The following is a 12,821-nucleotide window of genomic DNA, read 5'->3' as shown; positions in this document are numbered from 1 at the left end:
TTACCTAAAATGAGAAGGGGGAGACCAAGTATACCATCATCAGCTCCTTGGAGGAAGGGTAGGACATAAATGTAAATAACAAAAACAAACAAATAAATATCTCTAAATTTCATTCAGTTCTGTCCAGAATAGAAGAATGTGGAGCTATTCATTGATTTCTCCATTATAGTCAGTGAGGAGAGACAAAGGCTCAGGTTTTCTAAACCAGAGGTCTGATTTGAACACAGTTCAAGCCAAATTAAACCAATTTTTACAGCACCAAATCAGGGCTCAAACCAAATCTTATAGCCAGTGCATACCCCTTGGTTACTGTTTTCAAAGCTTAAAAAGGTAAAGGGCCCCTCACAGTTAAGTCCAGTCGCGAACGACTCTGGGGTTGTGGTGCTCATCTCGCTTTACTGGCCAAGGGAGCCGGCGTTTGTCCACAGACAGTTTTTCCAGGTCATGTGGCCAGCATGACTAAGCTGCTTCTGGCAAAACCAGAGCAGCGCACGGAAACGCCGTTTACCTTCCCGCCGGAGCGGTACCTATTTACCTACTTACACTTTGTTGTGCTTTTGAACTGCTAGGTTGGCAGAAGCTGGGACCGAGCAACAGGAGCTCACCCCGTCACAGGGATTCAAACTGCCGACCTTCCGATCGGCAAGCCCAAGGCTCTGTGGTTTAGACCACAGCGCCACCCGCGTCCCTTTCAAAGCTTATACAAGCATTTAAAGCCCTTCATTTCTTAATGATGCCCACAGCTTTGGTTGATGGCAGATACTCTCATACATCCTTGGCACTCCTCTTGTGTATTTGCAGGGCCCCAGAAATTGAGGAACTATTAGTTCTTTTATTCACTTTACTCTGATCCAAAAACCAAATTTCTGGGATCTATTCTGCCTCATCTATATTCCATACCATTCCAAAAAATACCTTCTGTCAGACACCAGTTGTAGGGTAACCCACAAGGTCTCTCTTTTTGCCCTAGCAGCAATGAAAATCCAGGCAAGAATTCTTAAGAAGATTGCAGTTGACTGCTTTGTTTAACCTTAATATCTTTTAATAATTAATGTTTTTAATCTGTATTAAATTTTACTCTTTCAATTTGTAAGTTCTACATATGTTACTGTGATTTACGTAGTATTGTGAAGATGTAGGTTTTATGTATGATTCTAGGTAGCACAGTGGTTTTATACAGTATTTTATACTGTTGGGTTTTGTACTGAACCTATTTATATTGCATGTGAATGACCTATGTCCCAAGCATTAATAAACTACATACTTTATATGCAGATCTATTCTTTGTTGTTTTAATAGGTCCAGATCCGTCCCTGGAACTTAAGTGATAGTGACTTTGTGATGGATGGTTCTCAGCCTCTTGATCCCCGAAAAACAATTTTTGTTGGTGGTGTCCCCAGGCCATTACGAGCTGGTAAGTATAGAACTGTCAAAGCACTGTAGCAAATTTTAACATTGCACTATCATTGCATTATTTTAAACACACATACCACCCTTGTTCACAAACTAGCTTAATTGTGGTACAGTACTTTGATTTCTGCCAACAACAGGCCACATAACAAAGACACAAACAGGAACACCAGACTGTGCAGTAAACTGAGATCCCAGTGTTCTCCTCTAATCTGCCCTGGCGATACTATTACAGGACATAAGCCACAGCATCAAGAGTTCATATACCTTCTCATCGTTCAAAGTGGCATAGACCATCACCTGCCAGCAATGTTCTTCTGCACTCTGCATAGAATAAACTTATCTATCTCCATGCAAAAGGATAAATGGATGCAAATCTGACATTTTGGTAATATCCAGAAATGAGTAGGTGAACAGTTCAGTCTACCAGGAAACTGTGTACAGTGGTGCCTCGCAAGACGAAATTAATCCGTTCCGTGAGTCTCTTCGTTTTGTGGTTTTTTCGTCTTGCGAAGCACGGCTATTAGCGGCTATTAACGGCATAGCGGCTTTAAGAAAAAGGAAACAAACTCGCAAGAACTCGCAAGACGAAACGTCTTGCAAAGCAAGCCCATAGGGAAATTCGTCTTGCGGAACAACTCAAAAAATGGAAAACTCTTTCGTCTTGCGCGTTTTTCGTCTTGCGAGGTACCACTGTAACTTGACCTCAAGATAACCATTTTTGAACAAAGACAATTGAAAGGGAAACTCCACTGAGAGAATCAGATGGATTAAATTTATTAGGCAAATCAGTTCTGTCACCTATGGCTTGAATCAAGATTATACTTTTTTAAAAAAGCTACATATGACAGTTAGAGTACCAATACCAGGATGCATGTGCTGTTACTTACACTGCCTCGTTAATTGGTCACTAACTATTTTCCTTTTATGTAATAGTCACTGCCTGTTCTTTTTGCATTTCATTTACTCCTCTACATTTCCTCCACCCCATCTGTTTGCCATTTTAGAATTATGCTTCATGTAGTAGATGTGGTGCTTTGTGGTCCACAAAAGCTTATGCCATAATAAATTCGTTAATCTTAAAATGTGTCAAGTTACTTTCACGTATTGTCAGGTACTGTTAAAGAGCTATTAGTAGGCATTCTCATAAGTGTTTGCTAGGGATGTGCTATCAAACAGGTGCTTGTGTCAGTGCTTTTTGGCTGCACCTTGTGGGCCAACTTTGAAAGGTGAACAAGGCAGCCCCCTTGTCAATCACTTGTCATCACAATTTACTGATAGGCCACGCCCACCTGTGAAAATCCAAACGTCAAAGGTTGAAAGGGGAATGTGGGAAGGCTTGAAAGGCCCTCCCCATGCTGATACTTGCAAAAAGCCAAATGGGGAAAACTGGCAGGACAAGTTTGGCCCACAGGCTGGATGTTCCCACTCCAATATAGATTAACTCAGAGGAAACAGTAGGTTAAATGGATTGCATTAATACAGTTGCTTAGCTATGGATCCTACATATATAATGGATCAAACGTGCATATCCCCAGTTTCCACACTCTTCCCTTCACATTTCTGGCACAGATGGGTTCACTTTGCATGAATAACATTGTGTAAAGTAGGTCTGCATGTGAATGATGGAATACATATAGCACTTATAACCATGTGCGCTGGCCCTGAACGAAAGCTACTTTGCAGCTCAGCTTTTTTAATAGGTAGTTCTGGGTAAAATAATTGTGTCTTGAAACCAAATCTTCTTTAGTTGGCATGGGTGCAAGCACAAGTTTGTACCATAAAGACTATAGCAAATACCTTGTGGGATCAAACCACGCAGTCCTAAAACTCTTCTCATCACTACAGATTATTGCTAGCAGTTGAAGAAAAATAACTACAACAAAATGTCTAGCCATTTACTTCTGCCTGTAGAAGGCAGCATGAAATGCCACTGGTAAACCCGTCTCCTTTTGTCTGCAAATTCCTATTTGTGCAATACTGTTGCACCACAGTGGGTGTTATCCCCCTTGCTAACACAATAGCACTGCAAGCAGGTGTTGCCTGGTGCCGGGGATTGTAGCCTTGTACAGTACAAGTTGCCCTTTTGTCCCACCACTGCTAGCTTAACTCTTAATTCTAGGCACTGTTTTTGCTGTTCAGCAAACCACAGAATCCATGGCTTATGGGTTTTCCCATCCCATAATCCATTATAGTATATAAATATGTGTCCCATTTAAAGTATATCAACTTAGTTTAATGTTACCGCAATGTTTTTTGTTCTTCTGTAGTGGAATTAGCCATGATAATGGACCGTCTGTATGGTGGAGTTTGTTACGCAGGAATTGATACAGATCCTGAACTCAAATATCCAAAAGGTGCCGGGCGAGTTGCTTTTTCCAATCAGCAGAGCTACATTGCTGCTATTAGTGCTCGGTTTGTTCAGCTTCAGCATGGTGATATTGATAAACGAGTAAGTTATATCAAATTAATATCAATCATGACATTGCTGTATTTCATAGCAAGTATTATTTTCTATGGGAGCAACTGGACAGACTGCATTTTGAAAAGCATATGAGGGTCTAAGCATGGGAGGGGGCACTTTACTTGGGCGCAAAGGGTGTATGTGTTTGCCCATGCGCACAGCCTGGGCTGCAAGCCAGTTGCCGTTAAGAGAAACTTATTGCCTAGTGTCTGTGTGGGATGTCAGGATCTTACAAGATGTTAAGATTAACTGGCTCTAATCAATTGGAGGGTTAATATCCCTCCCATGGTGCCATAGACCTGCTCCAGAGCTTGGAACTGCATTTGCTCTTACACGGTGCTTTTCTTCTAGAAAAATAAGTGCTGGTACTCACCATGAAGTTGTTACAGTAAGAGTCACATCTTTTAACCAAAGAAAGAGAGGTGCTGGTACTGCATATCCTTGAGTACCCCCTGAAAAAGCACTGCTCTTACAAAACACACACACATGCCAATTATATATCTCCACTGCCCTATCTTTGAATATGTTTCCTACTACATAGCGTGTTTCCATCCAATATCATCAACATGTGATTTCACTGAACATGTAGATGATTCCTGAAGCATGCAGCATGTTTTTCCAGAGAGACATTCATTCCAGTGTTCAGTTGGTGAACCTTCAACAACAGCTGGGGAAATTTCCAGTAGGCCAGCAGCCCCTTGCCCTCCCAAAATAAGTCACAGGTCCCTGTCTACTGTCTCCCTGCAGGTTATTCAAGTCAAGCTAGACCATGCAGTAACATTGCCAAGAGGAGAATAAATCAATCTCCCTATGCAGTAGTTCCAGTTCCTCTGGTTTCTTGAAAACCTCTCTTCTCTCTGAACCATATGGTGCTTATTTTAATTTCTTGTGTATTAGAAGTCACTTTGGTGGACACTGAGCCACAAGGTGGTTCATAGATGAATAAATGCATGATTCATACAAACAAGCCAAAAGTGGACAGTTATCTCTGTCAAGCTTTGATAATTGAATATTTATTTCAAGGGGATTCTTACCTATGTTTTGTGTTCAACCTATATTTGGGCAACATTTGGATTTGATTTCATTATGTAAGAAGTTGTTTAGTGAAAACATTGACTAGCATGATAAGAAGCAAGTCGAAGGCGGGGAGGGGTTGCCACAGTAAGATCCCTGGCAGCAGAGTGCCTGAGATAGATAACGGAAGGTGTTAGTTGGTCTAGATCATCCAATCATGTCAGTCAGCAACAAACAGTGACTTACAAGATCTGGGCAGCACAGAGATTTTGGTGTCAGAAAAGCTACACCGAGGTGAAACTATCCCGAATACAAGTCTCACCAAACAAGGTTTCCAAAACTTCTGTGTACATTGGCCCCTTGATGAGCTTATAAAATGGTTGTCGACCCCAATCCAAATTCTTAGGAATATCTTTGAGAGTTTGAATGGGCAAATAGCACATTGTACTGACTGACGTGTGTCAAATGCCTACATATGTTTGATCTGTACCTGTTCGTCACACACCCTCACCACACTGATTTTCCATGTATTTGCAAAAATTGAAGGAACAAAGCCCACTTATGTTGAGGAGTATGCTTTTAGGTCTCACACAGGTGGGATTGTATGGACACTGAGCACAGCAAGGAGTCAGAGCCAGCATGCACAATGTCACCCCCTTCACACACACACACACCAGTTCTACTTCGATTGAAAGTCTAAACGTACTTAAATCATCATATTGGGAAAGATACGCAGGAACAATCAACTTTTGGGGAGTTCTCAGTTTAATTTATTTGTGGGAAACTATTGGTCATCACAGAATACATCAATTTAAATAAAAGCTGTTTTTAGAAACTTGTAACATCTAGTTTTTAAAAGATTATATTCAGATATACTAACCTTTTGCAAAATTAGTAAGGATTTCTCAGTGCCCTCCCGCAAGTGCTTTGGGTACATGTGTTGCCAGTGACAAGCTAACAGCCACACCATGTTAACCCAAAAGGGCACCATCTATGTGAAGGCTGCGCATTATGCTGTTGCAAAGTCTTCTTTTGTAAACCCACCCATATAATTTGAAATGGATGTTCTTCACATTATATCCGGGTATTTCAAGATTCTTCAGTGTACAAGGTGTAGTTTGAAGTTAAATTAAGTCACTTGAAACAAATAACATCTTTTCACAGCTGCATTCTGCTATCAAGGTTTTTACAGTGTTTCAGTACAGTTTGCAGCAACAGTTTACTTTAACTTTTGTAAACTCTTGGTTTATTCACTGTATAAGGGACAAAAGAGAAACATGAAATGTCTTCTTTAAAAAATATGTTGAACTGTTTTTTGTTACGGGGTTCCGATTTCTTCCTTAACACAATCTGTTACAGTTCAGCAGCAAGCACAGGTCTCATGCAAATTTGGCACTGGACCTCTGCCATTTTTCCATTCGGATAGGCAGATTTGTTGAGGAGGAAAACAGTATGCAAGACTGGTTGGTGTCTCTCTGGCAGCCTGAAAATCCACACTGAACCTTAACAGACACCTTTATAAAAACATGCTGAGAAATAGCTGGCAGTGTTAGAATGAAGATGGCGGGGCTACCAAAGTACCACCAATAAGTAAACAAGAACATATATTGGAAAATTGTTTATTTAAAATGATTTCTTAAAAAAAATATCTCAGGGCAATTCATAACAATATAAAAATACATTAAAATACAGCAGCATTTCCAGACCAGACACAACAAGCTGGCATTAATGAACAGCAAAGGCCTGGGATTATTTTAAGGCTTTTAGCAAATAAAACATAAACACCTCACCCACCTACAATGCTACTGAATCTTTCCTAGAGTGGTCAGGTAAAGAATAAACAAGTTAGCCAAGGAAAGAAAATGATCCAGAACTACTTGATGCAACTACAACTCAAGTAAGAAAAGGATAACATCCATCCTACATATTTCTGCTTTGCATATATAAAATATAACATCTTAATCCTGTATCTTGTTAGGATTTAATTAGCAGATGTTTTAATAAGATCTCTACATTTCTGACCACTGGTGGAGTCTATTAACACTTTCACATTTAGTCTGCAAGCATAATGTGTGAAAAATCCTTCAGTATCAAATGTAATGTTAACTATATATAGTTCCTTTTGATTCATAAATATTGGTAGTTGAAGAATATCTATGATGTTACTTTCTCAGCTGTTACTTACAGCTGTGACTACATCATCAAGATGGACACAGTTACATTATTTAGTTATCTATTCAAACGATTAATTCACTAAACTCTTTTGGAAAGGTATTTCTATAATAGAACGTGTTCCAGAAAACATGTTTCTTGGACTTAGGAGATGTTTAAATTATTTAATCACCAAAAGACATTTCTATTTGGGGGGGGGGGGGATCTGCAATGCAAACACTAAATCAATAAACAATTGTAATTAAGCTGTCAGTTTTGTAATACTTCTAAAAATGTGGGGGTTTTTAACCCAAAATTAAAAGGGGAGGTTTTCAAGCAAAATGGAAAGTTTTGTAGCACATGGAAATAACTTTCCAGTGAGAGGAAACACATTGAACCTGCTCCAATAGATACTGATGAATTTTGTTCTTTTTTTGTGACGGTAGCTACCTTGATGATGATGTCATATTTTTCAACCACAAAGATTTATTAAATGAGTGACACAATCCATATACACTTCAGGGTCATTTAAATAAATAAATATTTTTTTGAACAAAAACTCAACATTAGAGTCATATACTCACAATTATAAATTTGGTTCACGTGTGTGTGTGTGTGCATGTTCACAGCACATCTTCACAATTTGTTGATAGTTGTATATTGATTGAATAGATTGAATAGATTCTGAATAGATTAACTTTATTATACATACATAGTGAACACTAGTTAAAACCCATTTGTGTGGTGGGGGGGGGTCATTTTTCACTTATTTGCTTTGATTTCCTGGCTCTGATTTTTACTGTAAACTCTCTAATTTTATAATCTATAAAACTATTGCAAAAGTGCCTGGCAAAATTTGAGAGGGCAAGCCAAATTGTTTGCTGATAATTTTTTACTTCTTCATTTTAAGACCCGAGTCCAGATGTAATACTATACATCTTCTTTGCTTCTCACTACTATCCCTATTTCCCACAAAAAAACAACCCTTGAGGCCTGGTGTGATTAAGTGGATAAGTTGTTAAATTTGAAATAAGGGTTGCATTAAAGCCCCTGTTCAGCATGAAGCTCACTATATTAACTTGGGCCAGCCACTATCTAATATAACTTAACTGATGTGCACCGTCCTCATGGGGCGAGCTCATTTATGCCCCCCAGATTTCCCTGGAGAAAAGAAAGGATACAGATTTAACAACGATATGTGAAGCTAATCCGATCGCTTGTCCTCTTGTGCGCTTGTTTCTTAAACAGGTGGAGGTAAAGCCATATGTGCTGGATGACCAGATGTGTGACGAATGCCAGGGCGCACGGTGTGGTGGAAAGTTTGCTCCCTTTTTTTGTGCCAATGTCACATGCCTGCAGTATTACTGTGAGTTTTGCTGGGCGAATATCCACTCTCGGGCAGGACGTGAATTCCATAAGCCATTGGTTAAGGAAGGGGCTGACCGCCCGCGCCAGATCCACTTCCGCTGGAACTGAGCCTGCTACTCCGGCATCTCGTTAAGGAACAAAGGGTGCATGTGGCTAACTGTGTTTGAAGATACTGACATGCAGAAGAAATAAGTGCATTCTTCTGCTTCTCACCCCGACTCTCAATACATGCATCTTTTTCAGCAGCCAAAACACTACAAAGCCTCTTGTTTTTCACCAAAACCCTACATCTCAGGCTTAATAATTTTTGTGATATTTTCATGTTAAAATAAAAAAAAATGTTTTTTTGTATTTTCTCCAACTTATTTTTATATGTAAAATTAAAACTAGATATGAGAATGTTTTTGCATAGGGGCACACTGTCTGCTGCTATATTTAGTGGGTGAAGCGTGCACTTATTTCTAAACATGGGTTTTTAACTTCAAGATCTGCCCTAGTAATTTACCAAAGGTAGCAAAAATAGTGAAGATGGGATATGTCTGCTACAAAAAAGCTTATTTTTATTGTTGTTGCTATTTTCAGTGTATACATCGATTAAAAAAAAATAGGGTTGATTTTTTGCTCTCCATTTTGACTTGCAAGAAATAATACCTCAAGATAATCTGATTTATTAGCTATTTTTAAACATTTATAATCACAAGCTGTATTAGCTTTGCTGCTATATAGGTGTTGTGTGTAATGCCACCTATTAATACGGGATTAAAACGTTTTAAGATACACTGCATTGCCGATTAAAATGCAGGCAGCACAATATGGCATAAAGTGCCATAGTTTTAGAATGTGAAAAATTGCATGTTTACTTACCTGTATACACCATATGCATGCACTAGATCTAACAAGAGGTGAGTTACTGAAAATGTTTTTTTAATGCTCTGAAATCTAGATAGCATGAGCAAACCGCAAAATTTGTAACAAAAGACACTTGCATGCATTATTGTGACTCAAGTTTCTTTCTCTAAAAATGTCCTACATGTGTACAATATGCAAACTAGTTTTAGATTAGAAAGTGCAGCCATTTTGTGACCTGGTTGGTAGTGGAATTCAATTTTTGCAGACTGGATGTAATATTGTAATCCCTGTGCAACTTTGTGATGTGTGGTTCTAATTAGTGTGGAGTGGTGTAGCTTAGACACGTTTGAGCAAAATTACTAGATTTTTAAATAGATTTATATTTATTTCAGCCCTCTTGATTGTTCACGGTTAAAACTTCCTTTACAAACCAAAGATGGCCAGCCCACTGCTAACCAGTCACCAAATGGGAAACTACTGAGAAATGAGCATTAAAATGTGCTCATACAAGAAAACTTAATGCTTTAGTAATAAAATAAAGTCAAAATGGAGATGGTGTAATATACAGACAGCTAGTTGCATAAGCTAAATCTTACCTTTAAGACAACAGTGAAATCTGGCTTAAACTGTGTGTGCTTGTTTGACCTTAGATGCATTTAAGACTTCTGTCAAGCTAGGGTCACTGTTGCATGAAATGTAGTTAGTTGACGGACAGTCAAGCGCAGTGTTTTAATTTTGATGAAGGAGTTCTAAGCGATGACATTGCTTGCAAGATTTTTGAGGGGGTGGGAGGGAAGGGGGCTGTTTCTGAATTGAAATGCAAGAAATTCATTAGCAGTGTTTTTGTCCTCCACAAAACATTTAAATGCAACTAGCCCTTATGTTTCAATGGAAGAAAGAGCCACTCTACAGTTTAAGCAAGCACCCAGTGCAGAATTGAAAGTCTTATTCCAAGAGAGAAATTTGCAAGGGTTTTGCCCTTGGCAATCCCTTGGGGACAATCCTTCATGTAAGCAAAGTGTTGCTCTTATATTGGTTGTCTGCAATGTGCTTTTTGGTACTGTTCAATATGTGGTTTCATGTCTAAATCTGCTGTTTCGTTGTGGTTGTGGTTCAAGTTTTTAAAGTTTTAAAGTTGATGCTGTTTTAAGAAGAGCTTTTTAACTGATTTAGTTGTCAATGTACCCTATTTGTTACTTAACCATGATCCTCCAGATTTTTTGGAGTATTCTTTTCTAACCTTAAACCCTGCCAGACCTTGATCCATTTTTGACATTTGTTATGCACTATTTTTATATCTCTGTGAGAGATTTTTTTTCCAACTAGTCAGCTATTTTAAGGCACACTTTTTTTTGACTGACGACATCTCCTTTGCTATACCTCAATTTTTGGAATTTAGAAATGGGGAAAAAAATCAGTAGTTTTGCAATGTTAATTATTTAGATATAATTTAATTCCGCAGATGTTTTTAACTTTATTTTCATATTTCTTGCTTGAAGTTTAAAATTAAAGAGCCTTTACATGTTTTAAATAATGAAAATGAATATGGAAAACTGAAATAATTGGAGATGTTTAAAAATCCTTTGTTTCTTCCCAAATAAAACTAAGAAAACAATGATACCCTTTCTTTGGTATGGGTAAACTATTCTAAATATCAGGCTATGCTTCTCACTTCATTTCTGGAGCTATTGAGGCTAATAGCTCCTGTAACCTACATCTCCTCTTTTTATTCCTTTTTAAATCCATGTTCCTAGGACACAGTCCACCTGGAAGTTCTCCTGCATCAGCACTCTTTGAAGTGAATGGGCACATTCATCTCAATGGAGGCTGAGATAATGTGCTTTTGCACAGCTCCTGTTTGTTTCAAGGCAGGAGAATAATGTAAGAGACTTCCCTGGCGGATTGTGCCCTTATTTTCTTAACTGTTCAACACTGTATTGGTTTTTGTTTATATAAATCATATTTATTTTACTATTTTTGTAGGAGATTGTTAATTTTATTGTATTTTTGTATTTTTAAAGCTTCTTTTATTTCCCCAAATGTGCATATTGCTGCCCAAACATATGACTGTGGAAGAAAAAAAATACTTTAAAAGTCCACACTTTTTGTTAAGAAGGAAACATTTAGCATTTATATATTTGTGTATGGAAAACACTTGATATTTTATTCCCTGTTGCATCTGGCTGCACAGAGCCTCTCCTCAAAGATGCTACAAAACTTGAATATAACACATTTTGGAAGGCTGACTAACCTCGATTCTGTGTTGTGACGTGCAATACTGTTTCTAATGTTTGTATAAAAAGAATAACAGTGTAAACCTTTTTAATGCAAATTTTATTTTTTTCATTGCATCTTTTGCAAATTTTATCCACAGTGTCATTTTTTACTGTCAGAAAAGAAAACCCCTTTTGTCATTGCAAATATTTTTTAAAATCCAGAAATCTTTGTACTGATGTAAATGATCGTAGTTATTTTGGATAGTGTTTTGCTAACAAAAGGAGAGACTTTTTTCATGCATATTTCTATTTTGTTGTCGTTTTGGGTTTTGTTTGTTTGTTTTATTTCAAATAGCAAAAATACTTGGAATAATTTTTCATATTCTTGTCATTAATATTATTTTGTATTTTTATGTGGAAATATATAATTTTATGACGCTAATTGCTAAAAGTTTATTTTATGTTGAATTATTTTTGGAGCCTAAATCTTTGTAATATTAAAGCAACTAGTTTCTAAATTCCGAGTTTGTGTAAAGAATCGCACAAGTGGTTTATGGAGTGTTTGGATTGTAATTATAAATGGTTCTTTGATATGCAAATTAATATTTTCAGTTAATTTTATTTTGTATTCCTAATGTGGTGTTAAAACAGTTTTTATTTTTTTCTAAATAAAAAGAAAACCCATGCTTTTTATGGATACAAAGGAACCAATGCACAAAGCACCGTCGCGGATCACCCTCCGTTGGTTTCAGTGGAGCCCCATAAAAGTCCCAGTGAAATGAATGGGGTGACCCAGCAGCGGTGCTGGCAGATTGGTTCTCTAGTTAATCGCCTTCAGCTTAAAATCTTCTGTTAAAATATTTTAGTTCATTTTACTGTTATCTTCCAGGTGTCTAAATCTCCAGTCTGTCTGTTGTACTGGTAATTTAACTCTGTAATGGAATAGTTTGCTGCCAACTATTTATATAATAAGTAATTTTTAAATATTTGTAATATTGTTGACTGACTAATAAACTATTAAGTTATTGGCATATTTTTCTCTCTGAATTGTTTTGCTTTCTGCTTGAGTCACAGATGAAAAGTGATTATCCTATCATTAAGTAATGTGTTTCTTCTACAGCCCTAAAAACAGAAGTTGCTGTTAGCATCACACAAGAAATGCCCCTCACCACGCTAATTTCTCTTGAACTTGTGCAAAACTTGTACTTGAATTTGTAACGTTTAAATCAGGGCAGGAAGCCTTCTTCAGCCCAGGAGCCCCATTCTCTCATGGGCCACCCCTTTTCGAAGCAACTTACCAGATGGGCAAGGCAAATGTAGACAGAGCAGTGAATGTGATTCTTACCTTG

General features: G+C 37.7%; 1 protein-coding gene across 4 annotated transcripts in view; it reads left to right on the top strand.

The window, feature by feature from the left end:
• CPEB2 (cytoplasmic polyadenylation element binding protein 2) overlaps positions 1–12,503 on the top strand; it is a 69,586-nt gene extending 57,083 nt beyond the window's left edge. For all 4 annotated transcript variants that reach the window (XM_082238544.1, XM_082238545.1, XM_082238546.1 and 1 more), the window contains 3 exons: positions 1,300–1,414; positions 3,681–3,862; positions 8,288–12,503. In XM_082238544.1, coding sequence (XP_082094670.1) covers positions 1,300–1,414; positions 3,681–3,862; positions 8,288–8,515 — 525 coding nt within the window. In that variant the 3' untranslated portion in view covers positions 8,516–12,503. The remainder of the gene's footprint in view (positions 1–1,299; positions 1,415–3,680; positions 3,863–8,287) is intronic.
• The last annotated feature ends 318 nt before the right edge of the window (positions 12,504–12,821 follow it).

This window comes from Podarcis vaucheri, assembly GCF_965113315.1.
Source record: "Podarcis vaucheri genome assembly, chromosome: 9".
In the NCBI taxonomy this organism is placed as follows: domain Eukaryota; kingdom Metazoa; phylum Chordata; class Lepidosauria; order Squamata; family Lacertidae; genus Podarcis; species Podarcis vaucheri.
The sequence above is the reverse complement of the archived record's forward strand: the minus strand, read 5'-3'. Positions and strand labels throughout refer to the sequence as shown.